Genomic DNA, 23784 nt, shown 5'->3' with positions numbered 1-23784 from the left:
CCAGGCTCCCTAAGATGTTTGCTTCAAAAGCAGCTCAAAGCCACCCCCAACCCCAAAGCAAAACTAAAATGGCATCTGTCTTCAAGGATACCAAAATCCTTTTTATTTTAATAGAAGAGAAAAAAAAGGCTTTGCAAAGTGCTGAGAGGACTGAATTATAAAACATCAGAAGGAGAAGCGTATCTGCTGCTGTCCCTGCACTCAGTAGCCTGTTCAGTAGGAGGGACAGTGGGGGGGGGGCATGGCGGGGGGGGACGCCCGAAGGACTTCACCACCGGACTCCGGCGAGGAGCAGCCCCTCCCCCAGAAAACCCGGCCCTTTGCAAGGGTTGAGCCTGGCCTCCTTCACGAAGGTTCTCCAGAGCAGACATTCTGAGTGCGGTCCCTGGACTACCAGTAGCATCATCACCTGGGAGCTGGTTAGAAAAGCAAATTCTCAACCCCTCCCCCAGACCAGAAACTCGGGGTGCTGGTGCCAGCTGGTTTGAGGACCTCTGTTCTGAAGGAGGAAGAGAAATCCTGGGTGTTTCTCCTCCCCACTGGGCCGCAGCCCAGTTGCAGAGCCCGTGACCACAAGCCCAGAGGAGCCTGTGTAACTGTTGAGCCTTGTGGCCAAGTTGGCACACTGAGTTCTGACTTCTGGAGTCATCTCAGAGCTGACCCTGTTGCTTCCCCAACTGAACTGACACTCTAAACATCCTGAGGCTCCTTTTCTGGCCAGATTCTGCCTCCTGCTCCCACGCCAGGTAGATGGAGGCCAGGCTCCCAGAAGGATCAAGGACAATCACAGACAAAATGAAGTCATTCTTCACAAAGCACACGGACAATGTCTGCACCTTCAAGCCCTCAAAACCGTTGGTTCCTTTTCCTTCTTGCTTTTCACATCTTCCCTGAGCTCGGTTCATCCTGATCCAATTCTTCTGATATCAATAGGAACCACAGACCTTCCATAAGTACCTAATCCTGCCCTAAGTACCACAACCTCCCCCAGTGAGAAAAGTCCCAAATCATGCTTTTGTCTAATCATCCATCCCTACAGGGGGCTCAGAAGCCACATCGGGGACTCATTACTAAAATGTACAGTTTGACACTGTTTTAGCACCAAGACAAAGCCATGCTGGAAAAGCATCAATTTGGTGAATCGCTTGTCAGCACAGACATCGCGATCCCCAGGAAGCCTTGCATTAGAGCAGGAGAAGGGCTATTTTCCATGGGTGATTTGCCTGTTTTCTATTTAAGGGATGAGAGGCAAGTGTGGGCTTAAGGGCCTCCAATTTCGACTTATTCCACCGTTAGACAGGCCTTCAGCAGCTACCGCAGAGGGTGTGAGATCCCGTTCCTCACACAGCCTGCCTAGAAACAGTGACCCGTGGTGCCAGGCAGCCAGTGAGGCCAAGAGAGAGCCCTTCAGAAGGTGAGGCACCCACAGCAGGGCCTGTCAGCGCAGCTGATGACCGAGGTCTATTTGTGGCTGGGATCTGAGGCTCCTGTCTCCCAACTGGCAGAGGAGGGTTTCACTGGCAAGTTAACTGGCACGGGGAGGGCACAGGTGTGACTTCTCCCGCCTCACTCCTTCCCCTTAAATGCAGAGCCTCTGCTCATCTGCCTAATTCGGAGGCTTGGTACCTCAGCTGGTAAAGAGTCTGCCTGCAATGCTAGGAGACCCCGGTTCGATTCCGGGGTCTGGAAGATCCCCTGGAGAACGGATAGGCTACCCACTCCAGTATTCTTGGGCTTCCCTGGTGGCTCAGACGGTAAAGAATCTGCCCACAATGTGGGAGACCTGGGTTCAACCGATCCCTGGGTTGGGAAGATCCCCTGGAGAAGGGAACGGCTACCCACTCCAGTATCCTGGCCTGGAGAATTCCATCAACTGCAAAAGTCCATGGAGTTGCAAAGAGTCAGACACGACTGAGTCAGTTTCACTTCACTTTCTGAATCCCAGGTGTTAGCTGGTCTGCCACTCTTCTCCTTCGGAGGGGAAGCACAGAGCCTGGAAGCAAACGATCTTTAATGAGCCTGGAAGGATCTTGTCAGAGCCAACCTGTTCTCTGCTGGCCAAACCCCCCCACCCCCTCACTGCAGTGAGTTCCCCTCCCCTGTCCCCAGAATCACCTTCTTCTGCAGCTCATTTAAAGGACTGAAAAAAATGGGCTTCCCTGGTGACTCAGACAGTAAAGAATCCACCTGCAACGCAGGAGACCTGGGTTGAGAAGATCCCCTGGAGCAGGGAATGGCAACTCACTCCAGTATTCTGGCCTGGAGAATGCCCACAGACAGAGCCTTGCAGGCTATGGCCCAAGGGGTTGCAAAGAGTCGGACACAACTATGCACAGCACAGAAAGGCAAACGACTTCCAGACTCTTCCACCTCATGGACTAAGCTCATTAACGGAGATCAAGAAGGACTGAAAAAAAAACCACTGGATACAACCCACACTCTCCAAAAGTGAAATAGGTATTCTTGTGTCTTCTGTTTAATATTCACTCACACATGGGCATAAGTATTTGGCAAGCTCTGCCAGCCTCCCTGACAGAACCTCATGGAAAAGAACAGTTTTTTATTCAGTAAATATTTACAACATACATACGTTAAGCTGGGCATTGCATTAGGTCCTGGAATTACAAAGCTGAGTCAAACTGTTGTAGTCCTTCTCTCACTGGACTTCAGTGTAGAAAGCAGACAACATTCAGCAAGTAAATTGACAAACACACATCTAATTAGAATCCATGTTAGGTGCCGAGATGAGATGCTCCCAGGGAGTTGCCGGGCCTGTGGAGTCCTGTGGGCAGTTTTTGTGGGACACGGTGCGATGGAGTTGTTGCTGTTCAGTCGCTAAGTCATGTCCAACTCTGAAACCCCACGGACTGCAACATGCCAGGCTTCCCTGTCCTTCATTATCTCCCAGAGTTTGTTCAAATTCATGTCCATTGATTTGATGATGCCATCCAACCATCTCATCCTCTGTCGTCCCCTTCTCTTCCTGCCCTCAATCTTTCCCAGCATCAGGGTCTTTTCCCATGAGTCAGCTCTCCACATCAGGTGGCCAAAGTATTGGAGCTTCAGCTTTAGCATCAGTCCTTCCAGTGAATATTCAGGGTTGATTTCCTTTAGAATTGACTGGTTTGATCTTCTTGCTTTCCAAGGGAATCTCAAGAGTTGGAGCAGCACATGGAAACTTGGAAATGTATGAGCAGTGCCATCCAACCGCAGTTGAAGCTCGAGTTGGCCCCAAAGATAACACACAGCATGGAGCTAGAGTAATCCTCACCGTCTCCTCTGCCCTGAAACAAACACGGCCACAAAGCCCTGCTCCTCTGCCAGTGCCTGCAGCCTGTCTCCCTTCCTCCGTGAATGCCCCCCACCACCTTCACACCTGAATCCTGTAGATCCATATACAGAAGAAGGCTTTTAGATGCTTCTCTTGTATTTCTCAAGATAATGAAAAATATGCCTAATTACATATAAACTGGCCTAAAACAAAATACACACTAATTAGATGGCCAGGCCTGTAATACCACTGGTGGGATCATGAAGACCCCAGGGGCTTTCCCAGAGCCGTTTCTCAGTGGAAAGATGAGAAGAGGGGCTGGCATGCACATTCTGAGCTCCCCTATTTTCTCCCAGGAAAAACATTAGCAGTGTGGTGGGCACTCACAGGGCTGCGTGTCTCACTTGTCCCTATCCCTGGCTCTGGCTACTGCACCGGTCCTATCTCACCCACTGTTAGACCCCTGGCAAACTCCTGATTCCTTGCATTGCTTAAACGCCCTTCCTTAACTGTTGGGAGATCAGAGAAGGAACAATGCATGGATTTATTTGCTTCCACCCCCCTCTGCAGATATGGTAGTGGCTTGGTCCTGCCCCACAAAAGCTGTCTGGCAAAACCAGATGTTGCTCCCCTGTCAAAATCTTCTTGCTGTCAACCAGTTGGTTCTAAACAACTCCAGATAGAGAAGAACGGAGAATAAACCTTTCCAAGTGACCTTCTGTCCAAGCAACTCCAACACAGAGGAAAAGGCGTGGGTTTGAAGAGAAGTCACTGATACCACCCCCAAGTTAAGGGTGTAAGTGCTAACCAAACACAGGGAGCGGCTCTCAGTCACCTTTTCCCTGTCCCATCCAAGATCTGACAGGGACACATGTCCCCAGGACTGGCCGATTGCTGCCAGTAGATATCCCAACTGCAGGAGCAAGTCCTGCCAGAAGTGTCAACTTCACTCATCTGCAGGTGAGAATGAACCATGTAGGCAAGGGAATCTGTGACACCTGTCAGTAGCTGCTTCTTGGTTTACCACACTCTTCCCCTACACACTCACACACACTCACACACACACATTGACTTTCTGCTATATGAGTGATGTCAAGGACTCAGCAATAGCAACACCTGTCTTTCTGCTGCTTTTCTAGTACACCAATAGGCTGAGGGCATTTTCTATGGGTGGTGCAAATTCAATTACATGCGCTGTGGGTGGGAGGACGCAGAGAGAAAGAGGAGGCGTTACAGGCCACCGGGACACGCAAAGCCCACCATCGGCCCTGGTGCCCACAAGGCCTCTTACAACGTGAGTGGCTCTCAGTGCTGACGTGGGGGTGACCAACTGCTTGCCAGGGACCTGGGGGTTTCCTGAGACACAGAACTGATGGCGTGAGAACCAGGACAGTTCTGGGCAAGCTGGATAGTTGGTCCCCCTAAGAGTGTGACTGCAGTGTTGAAAACTCATTCTCTTTGGCACAGGTTCTCTGTTAAACACTGTGATATTGAATTTGTACTTGTCCCTATATTTTATACGCTGGCCATTACGTGCCACATAATTTGGCCCAGGATTTTACACACATAATAGTTTCACAGTAACACCAGAGATTTTTCAAAGACAGTTTTGAATTTGAGACTTTTACGTTATCTGATGACTTAGGAGCACATGTAAGATGCAAACCCACTGAGGAGGGACTGGGCCACCAAGAGTCCAGAATGAAATCCTCAGGCAGAGAAGAATGCCATTGTGTGGGACACCGACTGGGCTGTACGCGGCGAAAGCCATTAGTGGCCCAGGCTCGCCTCAGACACTGCTCTTCCCAGCCAGGGTAATGCACCAGCTGCCCACCCCTGAGAGGCTCGGGTGACGTACTGACCCCTGTGTTCTCAGCGGCTTCTACCTTTAATACAGTTGCAAACACCTGACTTCACACACAGACATTTGAAATGAAAGGCTTTTTACAATGTTAACGTGATAGCGTTTGGGCTTCCCAGGGGGCGCTAGAATCTACCTGCCAATGCAGGAGATGCAAGAGACATGGGTTTGACCTCTGAGTCGGGAAGATTCCCTGGAGGAGAAATGTCAACCCACTCCAGTATTCTTGCCTAGGACGTCCCATGGACAGAGGAGCCTGGCAAGCTACAGTCCAAGAGGTTGCAGAGAGTCAGACTTGACTCAGTCAACGCACGTGCACACGCACGCGCGCACACACACACACACACACACACACACACACGATAGCATTTCAAGGAAGCAAAGCCCCACCCCTCTGCCAGCCACCCTCCCCAAGCACCCCACACCCAAATGCTCACTGGTGTGAAGGTCAAAGACCTACAGAGGGCAGGGAAGAGTCAGAGTGTAAAGTGGAGATAAGACCCAGATGGGCAAGCTGGGTCTGTTCACAACTCGGAGCTCCTGCGCTCTTGGGAGAGGGAGATGGATGAGAAAGCAGAGCGAGTCCAAGGTGAACTCTTCTGTGGATCTGAGAAAGCCGTGCCAACACCACGCGTGGAGAGGGTGTATCTGAGCTGCATCTTGAAGACCAGGGAGTGCTAGCACCTGGTAGCTGAGGGAGGAGGCATATTGGAGACAGGGCAGCAGAGTGACTCACAGCCAGGACAACACACATTTATTAGGCGCCTGCTGTGTGCGAGGTGACTGTACCAGGGGCTGGGGTGACAGACCGGCACAGGGCCGGGTGGCACCTGGGCTGCCCACGCCATCAGCATCCCGGCTGCCAGCCTCCTCCTGCTCTGTTCCATCCTGACTGCCAGCCTCACCTTCCTTAACTTCAGGCTTCAGCCCATCACAACTGCCTTGAGAATTTCCAGCAACTCGTTTGACCTGCGGGGACCAAGAGCGACGTTGTCACACAGCACAGCCCCTAGACAGGCTTCTCCCTCCACGCCTTCCCACACGCCTTGCTCACACCCCGTAAACATCATCTACGTGGCTCACTGATGCCTTCACTCCACCTGGTGGATGAGGAAGAGGCAGAGAAGTGGTGGGGGAAGGGGTAGGAGGAGAGGGGACACCGAGGGGACGCCCTGGGAATTGCTTTCAGGATTCAGCTGCTGAGCTCTCAGGCCCTGGCTGGTCCCCTCATCTCTTGGGCCCCACTGTCCTCACCCAGAATAGGGAGCTCGGCTTTCAATGACCGCTCGCTCACTCAATTCAAACACTTAGACATACTCCTCCTGCCTCTTCACTTAATTCCCTCAAACACCCAGTGAAGTTACACATGACTGTGTCTTACTGCAGACGCGAGTGAGCAGGTTGAACTATTTCATCTCCCAAAGGTGCTTTCCCTTCTAATATCTGTGACCCGTGAAACTTTAATTCTGAGGCTCGTCAGCAGAAGGAGGACAAGCATGTTCCCTCTGTTGGCTTTGTTTTACTGCATAGAAAGTTACTCCCAAAACTTTGCAGCTTAAAGCAACCAGTGTTAATTATCTCATCCTTTCCATGGGTCAGGAAACGGGGAGGGGCTTAGCTGGGGGTTCTGGCTGGGTGTGTCTCTGCGGAGGTTTCTGCCGCTGCAGACTGAGGCCACAGTGATCTGGAGTGAAGGGTCCCCTCCAAGCTCAGTCACATAGTTGTTGGCCAGCCTTGGTTTCTCCCTGGCTGTTGGCTGGAGGCCTCAGTTCCTCACCATGTGGAGCTCTCCAGACAGTGGCTCACAATCCGGCAGCCTGCTTCCCTCAGAGTGAGCAGGCAATCCGAGAAAAGAGAGCAGGCGAGAAGCCCCAGTGCCTTCTGTGACCTGGCTGCTGTCACACATAATCTCTTCACCGTATGCTGTTCGTTACAAGCAAGACACCAGGTTCAGCCCCAGGCAGAAGGAGGAAAATTAAGCTCCACCTCCTCAAGGAAGAAGATCAAAGAAAGTGTGGTCGTCTGTTTAAAATCAGAACACTTGCTTTTCCAAAGAGCAGATGATGAGCAAAGGTAAATCCTTTGGGGGTTTACAGAACCTTCCTAACTGTGGAAGGAAGTCGATCCAGTGATTAGAAACATAGGCCTTGAAATCAAATAACCTTGGTGGCTCAGACAATAAAAAATTCACCTGCAATAAAGGAGACCCTGGGTTCGTGGAGAGGGGAATGGCAACCCACTCCAGTATTCTTGCCTCAAGAATTCCATGGGCAGAGGAGCCTGGCGGGCTACAGTCCATGAGGTCTCAAAGAGTCGGACACGAATGAATGACTAACAATTTCACTTTCTTTTCCCAGTTACTTAACAAACGTACAACCCAGGGCAAGACCCTCAACCTCTCTGAGCTTTAATGTCAGTGTCCTCATCTGCAAAATGATGGCAATAACCAATCCCTCACGTGGTTATTGTGTTTAGAAAATGAAGTGATGGTTGTAAAGCTAATGGACCACAATAAGCATTCATGAAATAATAGCTATCATCACAAGCAGTTCATCTCACAGTAATCCTTGCCCATCTTTAGCAACAACAGAAAGTTACTGGGTTAGAAGAACATGAGGCACTAGGAGAAATAATGATACACTTGGGAGAGGGGTGATGAACCCAGAAAACCGGGGGTTTGATTAGTAATATTGGGCTCACATGAGTTCAACTTGGGATTAGACATGTACACGCTGCTATATTTAAAATGGTTAACCAACAAAGACCTATTGTATAGCACAGGGAGCCCTGCTCGGTGCTATGTGGCAGCCTGGATGGGAGGGGGATTTGGGGAAGAATGAATACATGTATATTTATGGCTGAGTCCCTTCACCGTTCACCTGAAACTATCACCACATTGTCAATCGGCTATACCGCAATACAAAATGAAAAGTGTTTCTTTTTTTTTTTAAGTACAAAGGAAATACTCTGCATTTTAAAATCTGCAATCCGTTGTTACATCTGTGAAGTTCCCTTTGCCATGTAACCCAACCTATTCATTCAAAGGTACAGGGATTAAGCCATGGACATCTTTGGGGCCATTATTCAGCCCACCACAGATGCTAAATGGCTTCCCTGAATCATAATAGAACCACCTAGATTGTTAACAGGGTGCAAGAGCCAAGAGAACTAGCCAGAGGAGCTGGCTTCAGGGACAGGACCCCAGACGCTGAGAAGCACTGACAAGAACTACACAGAGTCCCCGACGTAGGATTAGCAGATAAGAGAACCAGGCAGAAATTCTAGAGTGAGACAATAAGACAGAAACCAGCTCCTGGAAGGAGCACTGCAAGGACACAGTTCCTGGTACAAGGCAGAAAACCAGTTAACTACCCACAAGGTCAAAGCAGACTGGAGCAAGGCTAGCTAGATGTTGTGTTTTCTGGGCTCCTGATTGGGGGTCCTTAGCATTTTCTGAGAGCTGAGTGCCTTCCAGTGTCTTCAGCTGGAAAAAAAATTGACTTGAAGGGAGAGAGCAAGGTAAGTCCTCACAGATCTCTTTCTGCAAGCTCAAAGCAGGAAATATGGCAGGAAGAGGGGGGAATAATTCACAGATAGCCTTATCTTAGCAATATTGCCCTTCTGCATACATTCAAGTACCAAGAGGAGGAAAAATCCTCTAGTTAGTTCACAGAGATGCCCATTTGCTTTCCTTGTCTTTGATTCCTACATCTCCTTGATTTTTACAGCTAGACCAATTCCTTTTATCCTCTGGACCTGATAAGATGTTAATTACACTGTTATATGTTACAAAGGGCTTCCCAGGTGTCGCAGGGGTAAAGAATCCGCCTGCCAATGCAGGAGATGCAGGTTCAATCCCTGGGTTGGGAAGATCCTCTGGAGTAGGGAATGGCAACCTGCTCCAATATTCTTGCCTGGAAAATTCCAAGGACAGAGGAGCCTTGTAGGCTACAGTCCAGAGGGTCATAAAGAGTCAAACACGACTGAACACATACACACACACACCACCACATATGTTACAAAGCTGAAAAATGTCAAGCCCATAATCCAACAGAAATATAAGGGGCAGCAGAGCCCTCCCTAGTGTATATTGCTTTGGTGTTGTTTTGGGTCACATCACTCAAGGCCACAGCAGGTTGGTGGAGGAGGTGATGAAGAGAACCCCAGCCTTCATAGAAAAAGCTACAAAAGAGAAGCCCATGTCCTAACACTGTCTCCCCTGTCACCAAAGACAGAAGGGAAACAGTTGTCTCAGCTTCCAGAAACACTGGGGCTTGTTCTTTTCCATACTCTCCACTCCTACTCCATTCCTTATCCCTGAGACTATTTTTCCTTCTAGCTTCTCTCTTGTCCCCTAGAAGTTTCCTGACAGCTGATCCAAATATGAGCTCTCTCTGTTTCAATGTTTCTGTGACTATTTAATTATATTTTCCCAAAACAGGAGGACTACAGGTCAGAGGAAGATACCCATCCAGTCTAGTCTGGTAGGTCCTAGACCCCAGAGGCCTTGGGATGGCTCTAGAACCCCAGTGTAAGATGTACTTACCAATCATTAAAGGTGGCAAATTGTATCTTACTGCCAAAAGCCCTTTCTGTGAATTTCCTCAGCTTGACAGCTACAAGAGGTGGAGGTGGGCAGAAATGAATCCCCAAGTACGGGAGTGCTGTGGGACCACTGAGCAATGTTGGTGATATTTTCATAATGGGTTCTGTAACAAATCTCTCTACCGTGCCCCTTCTCAAGAGGAAGTTTCTGGTAGGTAGTCCTTGTCTCTCCCTGGATGCCAGATGCTCTAGCTTGAGCCCAAGATTCACCTCCAGCTCTGCCAGGACCTCTGTGTGACCTCTGGCATGTCACGTCATCTCTCTGGAATTCAGTGTCTTCGAAGGTAAACACAGGCATTTGGATTAGATAACTCTCCTTGTTCAATGAACTTACAAGTCTGCATTCTTACGTCCAATCCTCAACAAAACAATGGACCGATTAAAGGGCAGGAAAATATCAGTAGGTGAAATTCACAGCTAAACGTGCACAAACACTGTGCAAACACCCACCTCGATCCTGCTCTCTCCATCTCCTTTCCCAACGTGGGCTCTACATTATTCTTATGAACTTGATATAACGAAATGCTGCTGAGTGTCTAAAATACCCATCCCCAACTAGACCATAAGCTCCTCAAAGGCAATAGCAGGGTCATAATCCTTTTGTATCCCCATAGCACTTAGTGTGGTGTAGGGTTGTGGTTCCCAAACTCATCACAAAGAAACACGCAGATGCCAGGACTCCATCCCAGACTGACTAAGCTGGAGTCTCAACAAGGAAGAAACTGTACTTTATTAAAGCTCCCTGGGTGGTCCTAATCACCGAATGAAGCCAGTGTTAGAAACGACTGGCTGAGCAGAGCTTGCAGTAGGTACTCAATTGGGTGAAACCACAATGAAATCCAACCACCCAGGAGACCCAATCGGAAAAAGAAAAATATTGTGCTAAAAGTAAGGAACTTATCCAGCCCACAGGAGGAAAGCCTCATTTGGCTGATTTCTGTCTTCCTCGTTATCAGGTTAGTTTTTTCTGCAATGGCTGGATTTGCCCTTCAGAATAATAATCATTATTTATGGAGTGTCAAGCATATTGAACTACGAACCCAGTGGCGCCAAATCTCTCCACCAGCTTTAAGGTACAGGGAAGGGGGCTTGGTTTTTAAGGGTACAAGACCAGCCTAGGGACAGAAGATAAAGCTACTTGCAACCTTTGCCAACAGAACTCTTGTCATACTCACATTCTAGATTCATGTCAGGTCCAGAATGCAATGATGTAATGCAGAGGGGAGGATCAGAAGGAAGGGGAGAGGAGAGAACAGAGAAAATTCTCAGGTTCCTTTTTCTTTTTTTTTTTTTTGCATGCATGCATGTGGACCATTTTTAAAGTCTTTCTTGAATTTGTTACATTATATTTTCTGTTTTATGTTTTGGTTTTTGGCCACGAGGCATGTGGGAATCTTAGCTCCTGACCAGGGATGGAACCCATAGCCCCTGCACTGGAATATGAAGTCTTAACCACTGGACAGCCAGGTAAGCCCCACTTTCCTTTTCATAATTGCCCCCTTTCTAAGCTGATACTGTAGAATAGTCCTTGGCACTGGCCCTCGGCCTGCCAGTATCGATAATAGAGCCCTTGATCTGGACGAGACTCACAGCTCATGACACAGGCAAGAGATACGATGCCGAGGCCACTTTCAGCCTTGTCTCTTTCCATGGCAGACTTTTGATGGCTGCAAAAGAAAAGGAAGGTGCAGCCGCCAGCTGCAGAAGCAGGGAGGAGGCCAGGAGGGCAAGGCGAGGCTCTGGTGGTGACTAAGACATTCTCAATCAGGAAAGTGAAATAGAAACGTCAGACCAGCTCCCACCTGAATGGCCTGAAAGGCCACAGCAGCAGCCAACAGGGACTGGTTTGGTGGCAGAGGGAGGTTAGTGGGCCACAGATCAATTCTCAGCCGTCCAGGGTGGCATCTCAGGATGGCCTTCACCAGGGGAGGAGAGCAACTCTGAACCTCAGCAGGGTGGGAGGCCCAAGAGCATGGGTGCTCTTAACACACTCAGTAGTCCTCCACCTTGAGAGCACTTCAGAATCACCTACGGATCTTGTTTAAAACTCAGATTCCTGGGCCCTCAGATGGTTTTGCCCTGCCAGCTGTCATGACCGAAAGCCCTGGAGTTCCTGTGGGTGGAAGCTGGACTCTCCCTTTTGCTCTGTTTACATCCTAGAAAAGGGCACTGACCCCACTCCTGGGGCCCCTAACAGGCATGCCCGCCAGGGCCAGCTTGGTCTAACTAACACTGGGTAGCAGACCCCTCTGCAGGGCATGTGGGCTGCAGACAAGCCCAACCCACAGAAGCTCTGTTCCCACAGACTGCAATGGTCTGCCAGGGACTTCCCTGGTGGTCCAGTGGCTAAGATTCTGTGCTCCCAATGCAGAGGGCACAGGTTTGATCCCTAGTCGGGGAACTAAGATCCCAAATGCCACAGGGTAGGACCTAAAAAGAGAAAAAAAAAAGACCTGAAATGATCGGGTGGCCTGGGCTAGCCCAGGGGGAAATTCAGGCCTGGGTACATATCAGGAAGGCTGTCGATATCTGAGAACTCCCTGAAAATGTGACCAGGATTGGATTACCCGCTCTGAGCCAGTCAGGTCAGATTTCCAGATGCAGGGAAGGTCTTCTGGGGACACAGCTTCACTTCGCCTCCCCATCCTAGTGTTCCACTTCAGACCATCTCACTGCCCTGCAAACAAAGAAAGGGTGTATGTGTCTGGGTGTGTATACTCAGGAGTAGAGCCGTGTACTAGGACATATGGCAGCTGTATGGATTCCCTGGATGTACATGGGCAGGACTCTTGCAGATTATTGGGGTTTTTTATCTTCCCTTTTGTCAAGTTTAAAGACCTTTTTACATCATAAGTATTGACTGAGCAGCTCCTCTGTGTTAAGCACCATGGGAGACACAAAGGCCCTTGTACATATCAGAACTTATAGCCTGGCTACGGAATTTTCCCAGAACATAAAGTATTTAACGAGAAATAGAGGAGAAATAATGTTCTTTGAAGTTTACATCTCTGATGCTGCCATACGATCTATGGGATTTTGAGCTCTTTGAGAGTCAATGATTTCTATTATCTTGGTCTCCACAAACAACTCAGATGTCAGTAATGCTATTAAATGTTTGCTGATGAAAGGGACATTGAAAAGAATTTAAATATATTTGCTCTGCATATATGAACTTCAGAAGATACTAATTTTTCAGTGAGGTCTTTTGCATAATTTTTAATCTCTTTCAAAGCAACCTCAGTTTGCTTGCCTTTATAAGGCAAAATTTCCTTTAATGTTCAATGAAAAAAATATTTTGCAAGATAGGGACACATTTCACTCCATTTCTTTCTAATCCATTTCCAACCAATTTCACTCCACTCATGGAGCCCAGATCACTCCCACACAGCCCTGTATTTACCCACCCCCTTTTACATGCCCAGTTTTGTGCCTGGTGCTACGGGGTAAACCAAAGATGCATGATAAATAATTGGAGGGCCAAGTTTATCATTGTTTGTTGTTTAGTTCCCAAGTCATGTCTGACTCTTTTTCAGCTGCCTGGGCTGTCCATGGGATTTTCCAGGTGAGAATACCAGAGTAGGTTGCCATTTCCTTCTCCAAGGGATCTTTCCGAACCAGGAATTGAACCCGCAGCTCCTGCCATGTCTTCTGCATTGCAGGTGAGTTCTCTACTGCTGAGCCACCAGGGAAGCCCAAGTTTATCATGCATAAAACTAATTGGAGAAGCATAGGAAACAAGTCTATAATGCCAATAACACAAACATAAGCCAAAGCTCTTACTCCCAAATCATAGTTTTTTTTCAAACTAGAGTAATAAATAGTCCCCTAAAAGGGAAACATTTTCAGGGACTTTCCAGTTTGACTTAAAATTTTTTATAATGTTACCTGAATATGTATAAACATAAAACTTGGAATAAATTTTTTAAATTTATAAAAACCAAAGCAAATTTATAACTTGCAACCCCTCAAAAGAATTCCTGAAAAATCAATAATAATTAAATTAACATCAATTTAATGATACTATTCTGCTGTAATCAAATTGGCAGTGTTGGGTGAGAGAGTCTTGGGTCTGATTCTTTATTGAATTGGCTTGGCTTTGTGGTTTGACTACTATAATACTAATTCAGAGAGGGCCTGCTTATGTAAGAGTGCTAGTCACAATTATATTCATAATGTCAAGGCTCTCTCTGCTCATTCAGAATAATCAGACCTCACACTTAACCAACATTCAGAAAACTAAAATCATGGCATCTGGTCCCATCCCTTCATGGCAAATAGATGGGGAAACAGTGGCTGACTTTATTTTTTTGGGCTTCAAAATCACTGCAGATGGTGATTGAAGCCATGAAATTAAAAGACACTTACTCCTTGGAAGGAAAGTTATGACCAACCTAGACAACATATTAAAAAGCAGAGATATTACTTTGCCAACAAAGGTACATCTAGTCAAGCCTATGGTTTTTCCAGTAGTCATGTATGGATGTGAGAGTTGGACTATAAAGAAAGCCGGGCGCTGAAGAATTGATGCTTTTGAGCTTTGGTGTTGGAGAAGACTCTTGAGAGTCCCTAGGACTGCAAGGAGATCCAACCAGTCCATCTTAAAGGAGATCAGTCCTGGGTGTTCATTGGAAGGACTGATGTTGAAGCTGAAACTCCAATACTTTGGCCACCTGATGCGAAGGGCTGACTCATTGGAAAAGACCGTGATGCTGGGAAAGATTGAGGGCAGGAGGAGAAGGGGATGACAGAGGATGAGATGGTTGGATGGCATCACAGACTCAATGGACATGAGTTTGGGTAAACTCCGGGAGTTGGTGATGGACAGGGAGGCCTGGCATGCTGTGGTTCATGGGGTCGCAGAGTCGGACACGACTTTGTGACTGAACTGACTGACTGACACTTAACCAAAACTTGCTGCATAAAGTTCTCAAATGCCTTACGATGGCATGAATGATGCATCATCTGATAACACTGTGAAGCTGTCTAATTCAGCTGAAGATTAACATTGTGACACTCTTGAGTCTGCATTAAATTTAATCTGCTTATTGACCATATTAGAATAATTCTGTATTGTGGGCTTCCCAGGTGGCACAGTGGTAAAGAATCTGCCTGCCAATGCAGGAGACGCAAGACATGCGGGTTTGATCCCTGTGTTGGGAAAATCCCCTGGATTACCTGGAATAGGAAATAGCAGTATTCTTGCCTGGGAAATTCCATGGACAGAAGTGCCTGGTGGGCTACAGTCCTTGGGGTCTCACATGAGTCAGATATGACTGAGCAACTGAGCACACACGTTGTAAATTTACTAAGATACTTACTTTTAATAAACCACAGTACTCAACTCAGCTGAGTCATACAATGTATCTGCTTATACACTGTGATGGTTAATTTCATGTGTCAACTTGACTGAGCTAAGGGATGTCCAGAGAGCTAGCAAGACATTATTTCTGGGTGTGTCTGTGAGGATGTTCCCAGAAAAGATTAGCATTTGAATCAATAGACTGAGTAAAAATGATCGCTCTCACCCATGCAGGCAGACCTTGTGCCATCCATCAAGAGCCTGAATAGAACAAAAAGGCAGATGAAGGGCAAATTTGCTCTCTGCTTGAGCTGGGACATCCACCCTCCTCCTGTCCTCTCATATCATGCTGCTGACTCTCAGGCACTGGGACTCAGATTGGGACTTACCCCATGAGCTCCCCTGGTTCTCAGGTGTGTGGGCTGAAACCACAGCACCAGCTTCCTTGGGCCTCCACCCTGCAGTTGGCAGGTCATGGGACTCCTCAGTCACCATCATCCACGGGCCCCTCCCCTCATAATAAATCTCTTTCAATGTATCTGCCCAAAGGTGATTCTGCTTCTCAGGAGAAGCCTGGTTGATGCGTACGTGGAGCTGCCATGCGCAGGCGCAGTTCTCTGCCTGCACCACCCGAGCCAGGAGATGACTCAGGCCTCCCACCTTGCTTCCTTATTTGAAGCATCTATAGTCCAAAGCTATGGTTTTTCCAATAGTCATGTATGGATGTGAGAGTTGGACCATAAAGAAGGGTGAGTGCCAAAAAATTGATGCTTTCTAACTGTGGTGCTGGAGGAGATTCTTGAGAGTCCCTTGGACAGCAAGGAGATCAAACCAGTCCATCGTAGAGGAAATCAACCTTGAATATTCATTGGAAGGACTGATGCTGAAGCTGAAGCTGAAGCTCCAATACTTTGGCCACCTGATGCGAAGAACTGACTCATTAGAAAAGACCCTGATGCTGGGAAAGGATGAGGGGAGGAGGAGAAGGGGGTGACAGAGGATGAGATGGTTGGATGGCATCACTGACTCAATGGACATGAGTTTGAGCAAACTCTAGGAGATACAGTGACGGACAGGGAAGGCTGGTGTGCTGCAGTCCATGGGGTCATAAAGAGATGCACATGACTGAGGCACTGAACAACAACAACGGCAAAGTTAAAAACTGATTGTGAAGAAGTCATAAGCCCTTGAGAAGGCAGAGGTGTACTAGTAACCCTCCATTTTGACCTTCTCTGTCCCCTATGGCCTCACGCCAGCTGCACAAGATGTGCTCATGAGAATTAGGTCAATTAAAAGAATGAACCAAATGTTGGAGGGGAAGGGATAAAGCCGAGTACTAAATATTGGGCTGGCCAAAAATGTTGTTCAGGTTTTTCTGTAACATCTTATGGAAAAACCCAAATGATTTTTTTGGCCAAACCAATAAAGGGGACTTTACTGGGTTCCAAAGGGACAGCATCTGAAATGTTAATGCCTCCACATAGGTGGCCCTTAGGGTGCAAATTTAGCCCCTAACCTGGCTCCCAGGACTAGAATTCCCATATCTCCCCTCAAAGCATCTCCTTTCATCAAACCTCCCTGGCTGGAATCTTCAATGACCCTTGAGAAAACCAAATCTCTGTGCATCAAAAGGGACCACAATGCCACCACCATCTCCTTTCTCCCCCTAGTACATTTCTCAGGTCTAAATCAACTAGCCTGGAGAGGGTCCTGGACTTCTCCTAGATTAGCCCTGACATCCACTGATCCCTAGATTCCACGAGCATCCAGTGGGCATGGTTTTGGGATTCCTGCTTTCCTTTGGGTCCAGAAGGACCTTATGGGTCAGATTGCCTTTGTGATCTCGCATCTGAATGGTTATAGGCGTGACTGTTTCTTTAACTGTTGCACCTGCTGCAACAGGTCCACTCACACACACACAGAACAAACATTAATTCTCAGAGACAGTAGATTCTACCTGTTGTTGCTGTTTAGTTGCTAAGTCCTGACCGACTCTTTGAGACCCCACGGATCAGAGACTGCCAGGCTCCTCTATCCATGGGATTTCCCCAGCAAGAATACTGGAGTGAGTTGCCATTTCCTTCTCCAGGAGATCTTTCCGATCTAGGAATTGAACCCACGTCTCCTGCATTGAAAGGTGGATTCTTTACCGCTGAGCCACCAGGGAAGCCCCAGCTTCTTCTAGGAAGGAAATATTTCCTGTTTCATAATCTCCAAGGTGCCATCTCCACCCACAAGGTTAGAAAATGCTATTTTTTTTTCCTCCACCATGTATCCTCTGCAGGCTTACAGAATGGGAAACCGAGTATGTGTTCCTTATAGCTTTCCCCTCGGGTACAACATAAGCTTTTAATTGACAGTTCTAATGAGGACTCATCTAAATTCTCTGCCATTGCCTTGTCCTCCGGAGACTGGTCACTGAGGGATGGGAAGGTTGTGAGACTCACTTTTGGTTCCAAGTGTTATATGTTCTCACAACACAGAAACATCAGCATTTTCTAGAGATACCAAGGAGGCTTCGTGGGTGAGATGAGGGCTGGGTGGAACCTTTCAGGGTCAATCGGCTCAGCAAAGTTGGAGTGGAGATGAGGAGAGGGGCAGGTGGGCAGGCAAGTGGGAGTTAGGGGCATGGATTGGGAAAGGCCCAGAGCCTGGCCCGCGCCAGAGAGTGTGGGAAATCGTGTTGTTATTGTCCAGCCACTGTCATGTCTGACTCCGCAACCCCATGGACTGCAGCATGCCAGGCTTCCCTGTCCTTCACTATTTCCCAGAGAGATCTCCCATGCTCAAACTCATGTCCATCAAGTCAGTGATACCATCCAACCATCTCACCCTCTGTCGCTAGGCTGGTGCAGGTTATAGGGCTACTAAAGGACCAAACTGAGCTGGGCTTAGTCCAAAAGCCCTTGGAGAATCGCTGGATTTCCTTGAGTAGAGAGAAGGGAACTTAGAAGTAAAGTGTGTTGGGGACAGATAAATCTGGCAGTGGTGGGCAGGATCTGGACATGAATTTACGTGTCATTGCAATAATCCAGGTGATGAAGTATGATTGCTAGTCTTTAGTTCCATATGGAAAGCACTGTATCACACGTGATAAACCCAAAGTCTACCCATGCAGGAGCTGTTCCCTTCTTCACCTAAACAGGCTGAATAATGTCTGGTTACCAGGAGGTGTCAATAACAGAGCCCAGGGAAGGATGATAAAAGTCCCTCCCTATATTCAGATAGATAGTACTCCAAATACATCTGGCTCAAAGAACCATGATCCTCTGTGTTCTTTCTTATGAAAATATGTCACCAGAATCTCTCAACACTTTCCCAATCTACTCCCAGTAGCCTAGAATGACAGAAAGATGAGGGAAGAGGTTCCATCACTCCTAGAATGTCCAGGTGAGAACACCTCTGATGGCACTCACATTCTGTGCCAGGACAGCTCTCTATGGCCAGAGTGTCGCTGCATAAAAACAACCACAGAACCTCAGTGGAGTGCATAAACAGACCTTTCTTTTTGCTCCTGAGCAGATGCATTGCTGGGCCATCCTGCTGATCTGAGCAGGCTCGCTCGTGTCTGGCAGGTCAGCCGAGGACCGGGTGGTTTAAGAGGGTCTTGGCTGATGCCCAGGCTCCATAGCCTCTCATCCTCCAGGAGGCTGGTCCAGGTGTGTTCACATAAAGAAGCAGGAGTTGGAGATGGAGGAGAAAGCGGGCAAGTGTTTCACAAATCTGCACTTTCATCTGGTTTGTTCCTGTCCCATTGGCCACAGCAAGCTGTGGGTCCCAGAATCAGAGTGTGTGGAGACTCCATAGTTCCCCAGCAAAGGGCAAAGACACGGACATAGCATTCATGGGGGCCAGTCATGCCATCAGTGTCACGGTGCCCGAAAGAAAACAGGCTGGAAGAGATTGGAATCAAGGGCAGGTGGAGATCCGGATGGAGGAAGGGAACCTCCACAGTAATGTTACGAAGGAAATGACAGGACTGGTCCTCAGGATGCATGAGCCTTACATGTCAGGAAGGCTGATGAGTCTCAAACTGACCCCATGGCACATTCTTGCTTTCTCTACTCCTGTGAGCTGTAAGATCTTGGGTGAAGGACGGCTATTTTGTCTTCACTACAGGCAATCACAAATACTTTTGCTTTCCCTACCAACTGGATCCTTTCCTTCAGCATTCAGATCTGATCTGTTCACCTTGAATAAACTCTCCCTTGATTTCATGTGCCTCTTCAGCTACTGGCTATCTTGAAATAGAAGAACTAGATGGGAAACAAGGAATACTGGTGACCTTACATGGCAGTTCCCTTCAGATCAGCCTAATAAGAAAGCTTGGAAGCAGAAGGACTTGGTCAGGACCAGGCAGAGAGAGGCAAGGTGGGGTCTTGGTCTATCTATGCCATTGGCAAAGGCTGCAAAGGTTAGAATTGTGTACTTTGTACACTTGACTCTGATGTCTGGCATAATCTGACATGTACAGGATGTTGGCAGCCTCCTCAACATTTAACAGAGAGATGAGAGATTCATCTCATGAGATTCCCAAGACTCCACTTCCCCAGGGTGATTCCTGCTGAAAGGGCGAGGCTGAGACCTTTCGGAAGGTGCTTTGTTTGCTGGTGAGGCAGGAGGAACAACTTGAGAGGAGTTGGGGCTAAGCAGAGGGCTTGGGGAACAGGACCAGAAGTGCCCAATGGGAAGGTGAGGAAACTGGGAGCCAAGAGACAGGCAGAACCTCCGGGGAGGATGGCAGGAGCAGGCTCAGCTCAGAGAAGCGAGGAGGAGACCGAGGGGCCACGGTTAGCAGGCAACGCTGGAGGTGACAGCCGGAGGGAACCCTAGCCAGGCCAGTGGCACAAGTGACCTCCAGCAGAGCTGGTCAGGAGCAAGAGCTGGCATCTGAGGCCAAAGGGCAAAGCTTGGCCTCAGGCTGGGGTGTTCAGGTCCGATGGGCTGCCAGGGAGAGGGGGAACTCCAGGGCCTGCCAGGGAGGGTCCGTGAGCAAACGACTGACCAGAGAGCCCAAGCGGTCAGGGCCCACATCACATCTGCTCTGTGATGTACCTCATCTAAGCAACACTGCTTCCTTCTAAGCCCTGCAGCTCACAGCAGGATTTCATCAAGGCTGTGAACTGGTGATGTGCAGAGAGGAGAAGGAGGGACCCTGGAGATGAGGGGAGCAGGAGGGGACCCTGGATTCAGAAGCACACTCTCCAGAGATCTCTGACATCTTCTTTACCTTCCATTTGGAGACAGAGGAACCCTCTGGTTCCTTATGAGAACTAAAGGCTCAGTTAGAATTTCCTCTCCTGGTGGATGATTTGAGAGAATAGCAATGAAACATGTATATGACCATATCTGAAATAGATCACCAGTCCAAGTTGGATGCATGAAACAGGGCACTCAAAGCCGATGCTCTGGGACAGCCCTGAGGGAGGGGATGGGGAGGGAGGTGGGAGGAGTTTCAGGATGGGGGAAACATGTAATGTACACCCATGGCTGATTCATGTCAATGTATGGCAAAAATCACTACAATATTGTAAATTAATTAGCCTCCAATTAAAATAAATTAATTAAAAAAAAATTTCCTCTCCTTCATCGGTGAACATAAGACTCACCAGCTAAGGCCCCCTGCCCCACGGCTGGGAGTTTTCTGCTCCTCTTCCTCCAGGAGCAGAAATAATGAATGCGGACTCACAGGATCACAGAGACGGATTTGCAAGGCAGCGGGCCAGTAACTTTAATCTTAGCATTGCTCAGCTCAAACCAATTGCGCTAAGGCGATAGATGACAATGTGCATATGAGCCCAATTCTCCGCAGCTTGGCGGTGAGCATCTGTCTGATAGTTCCCGTCTCTTGAGAAGAGAGCGCCACCTTCTGGGGAAACACTGAAGTTCAGGATGTGCCGACCCATTCTTTTCTTCTATGAAAACTCGACTTCACCTACTTTCTGCTAGATCTGTACCCTCCCGTTTCATTTCCAGAGTGCACTGAGATGTCGGGTTATAAGAAACAGTATATTAAGCTATTTCCAGGTTCAAAAGGTAACATGAAAGATGTACCTGGTCCCCGGAGTGTGCCTTTCAAGTGTAGTTTTTAAGACCTGTCACTTGTCTTCCTCAGTTTGGAACTGAGAATCCCACAAACAGAGGAGCCTGGCGGGTGACAATCCAGAGGGTCGCACAGAGTCAGACACGACTGGAGCAACTTAGCACACACACAGAGGTGGATTGAAGGAGAAAGGGGCAGCAGAGGAGGAGAGGGTTGGATAGTATCGCCGACTCAATGGACAGGAGTTTGAGCAATCTCTGGGAGATGGTGAAGGACAGGGAAGCCTGGCGTGCTGCAGTCCATGGGGTCGCAAAGAGTCGGACACGACTTTGTGGCTGAACAACAGAAGCGGAAAATCTGCCTACCTGAAATTCTCCATTTAGTGCATGTCTGTGAATTAAAGGTTTCCTACAAGCACCTCCACTCAAGTCTGGAAAACCCTGTTGAGTTTTCTCCAGCCCAGTTGCTGTGAGCAGGCCAGTGGGGGACGGGAGGCAGTCAACCAGTTCGCAGGGAGAGAGGAGCTGGTCCTAATTTGTAGAATCTGCTGTCTTCAATGCTGCAAATACTTCTGTGATGGCTGATCTCAAGGGCCAGACCCACAGAGGAGATACAAACCGTGAGCTCCAGCAGGGGGCGCAAGCCGGCTCCAGCACACCACCAGCTCCTGGACTCGCGTCTTAGGCTCATCTCCGGAGTCCTACTCACTTCTCCAAGGTAATTATCAAAAGGGACAGACGGGCTGATGCAAAAAGACCAGATTCGGGGACCCAAAGATCTGCAATAGTGCCAGGCAATGCCATAAGCGAGTTGGAAAGCAAAGAGTATTTTTTTTTTCATCCTTAGACACACAGAATTCTGGGGACAGAGTCTGGGATGCTGTGTCCCAGAAGAGTTGATTTTCACCAGAACAATAACCCATGGAGATGCTTCAAACAGTGCCTAACATTCAGGAAGGGCTCAATAAATTGTTCTTTCTGATGTTCAGATTGCAACTTTTGGAACTTCCCTGGTGGTTCAGTGGCTAATACTGTGTTCCCAATGCAGGGGGCCTGGGTTCAATCCCTGGTCAGGGAACTAAATTCCACAGGCTGCAACCAAAGTATGTGTGTGTGTGTGTGTGTGTGTGTGTGTGTGTGTGTGTGTGTGTGTGTGTGTGTGTGTGTGTGTGTGTGTGTGTGTGTGTGTGTACACATACACACATATACATATATATATAATGGATCCCACATGCCGCAACTAAGAAATGGCACAACCAAATAAGCATAAATATTTTTTTTAAAAAAAGATGGCAACTTTCTGGAATGTCCCAATAGGCCATATATCTTAATTTCTTATTTTCCTCAATTGAGCTTCAAGGGAAATAATTGTATCTTTTTCCTCCTCCAACAGATATACCCTTGGCATTTCTCGAAGGCCCTATTTATTTTCACTTGAAAAGGGCCAAAAATGAGATTGGCAAACACTCCTTCAACCAGACAACTCTCCTGGGGAAGTAGCATCTATGGAGAGCCTAATATATGCCATCTGATCAATATCAGGTCTCATTTCTTTCTCACAGCAATTCTGTAAAGAGGGTGCTATCATTTTCCTTTCACAAATAAGGAAACTGGAGTCTGAGATGTTATGAGAGTTGTCCAGGGCCATTTAATGGGATGGTGACAGAAACGAGGGGATTCAAATTGGGATCTTCTGGGCTCAAAGCACATCACCCTCTCCATGCCTCCATATTGCCCTCAAATAAGAGAAGGCAGAGCTCAAAGAAAGCATTTTCATCTGGCAAACCCCATTTTTCACATCACATCACAGTTCACGTGAACGGGACCCTGGATTTGTGCAGTGCACAGCCTGAGCACACTGCCATGGCCGTGTATGTATTTTTCTTCCCTCTTCTTTTTCACTTGTACCATGGGGCCATCTTCTCTTCTCCAGGTTACACCAAAGCGGAAATGAAAGTCCAAAGAAATCACTGACTTCCACTTAAATGAAAGATAAAGATTTCCTCCTCAGAGGCCTGAGAAAGGGGAGAGAATAGATGGTGGCCACTGAAAACAGGAGTGGAGGGTGGAGAGATGAGGAGCACTCCAAACAGAAGAAAGGCCCTCCTATGAGAGAGGTCCAGAGGTGAGGACGAGCTGCCCCAAGTGGAAAGGCTTCTCCAAGTTCACCTGGAATGACATCCTGACATAGGTAAGTCCCTCTGATCTTCAGGTGGACAGCTGGACTGAGGGAGCCCTTCTGTGGGGCAGAAAGGGACAACTAGGTCCCTGACCAAGGGGTGCCTGAGCAGAATCAGAGGCGGGGTGTCCCTGTGAGCAGGGGCAGCATGGAGCCCCCAACAACCTTACAAAGAACTGCAAACCCCACTATGTGGGCAGGAGACTCACCGTATGGACAGTATAGCTGATGCTGGGGATAAAACTATCATCTTAAACAGCTGCCACCACCCCGCTTCTGGAAGAAACTCCTCGTCTGGGAGAGAAAGCTGGTGAGGACTCGGGCTGCATGGTGAGCCCATGAGGGTGGGGAACATGGAGGGTACAAGAGCTTCCAAGGAGGGGAGCCAGGGCTGTCTGCTGTTGGAGGAGGTGGGTGGGGTGTGAGGGGAGGAGGGGAGATGGCGAGAAGTCAGAAGATGGTGGGAGGCTGTGCAGAGAGGTGAGATGCCGCCTCTCAGCAAGTGCCCAACTCCAGGAAACATTCAA

The 23784-nt window shown here is 48.2% G+C and overlaps 1 protein-coding gene and 1 long non-coding RNA gene across 6 annotated transcripts in view; one reads left to right on the top strand and one right to left on the bottom strand.

The window, feature by feature from the left end:
• Positions 1 to 2504: 2504 nt before the first annotated feature.
• LOC145523192 (uncharacterized) overlaps positions 2505 to 23784 on the bottom strand; it is a 70655-nt gene continuing 49375 nt past the window's right edge. For 4 of the 5 annotated variants that reach the window (XM_081533016.1, XM_081533015.1, XM_081533019.1 and 1 more), the window contains 2 exons: positions 12305 to 12414; positions 2505 to 6101 (listed from right to left, as the gene is read on the bottom strand). In XM_081533016.1, coding sequence (XP_081389142.1) covers positions 5865 to 6101; positions 12305 to 12382 — 315 coding nt within the window. In that variant the 5' untranslated portion in view covers positions 12383 to 12414 and the 3' untranslated portion in view covers positions 2505 to 5864. Of the gene's footprint in view, positions 6102 to 12304; positions 12415 to 15262; positions 15298 to 23784 lie in introns of all 5 variants that reach the window. The other variant, XM_081533017.1, reaches the window with a different exon arrangement.
• On the top strand, positions 10409 to 18959 carry LOC145523196 (uncharacterized). Its single transcript, XR_014066414.1, has 7 exons — positions 10409 to 10542; positions 10694 to 10810; positions 10920 to 11204; positions 11394 to 11599; positions 13271 to 13396; positions 17126 to 17274; positions 18559 to 18959. It is a non-coding gene; the product is annotated as an uncharacterized LOC145523196 (long non-coding RNA).

The sequence above is a fragment of the Giraffa tippelskirchi genome, chromosome 10, assembly GCF_054371585.1.
Source record: "Giraffa tippelskirchi isolate mGirTip1 chromosome 10, T2T-mGirTip1v1.2.pri, whole genome shotgun sequence".
NCBI lineage: Eukaryota > Metazoa > Chordata > Mammalia > Artiodactyla > Giraffidae > Giraffa > Giraffa tippelskirchi.
This window is presented reverse-complemented; position numbering and strand designations above follow the sequence as displayed.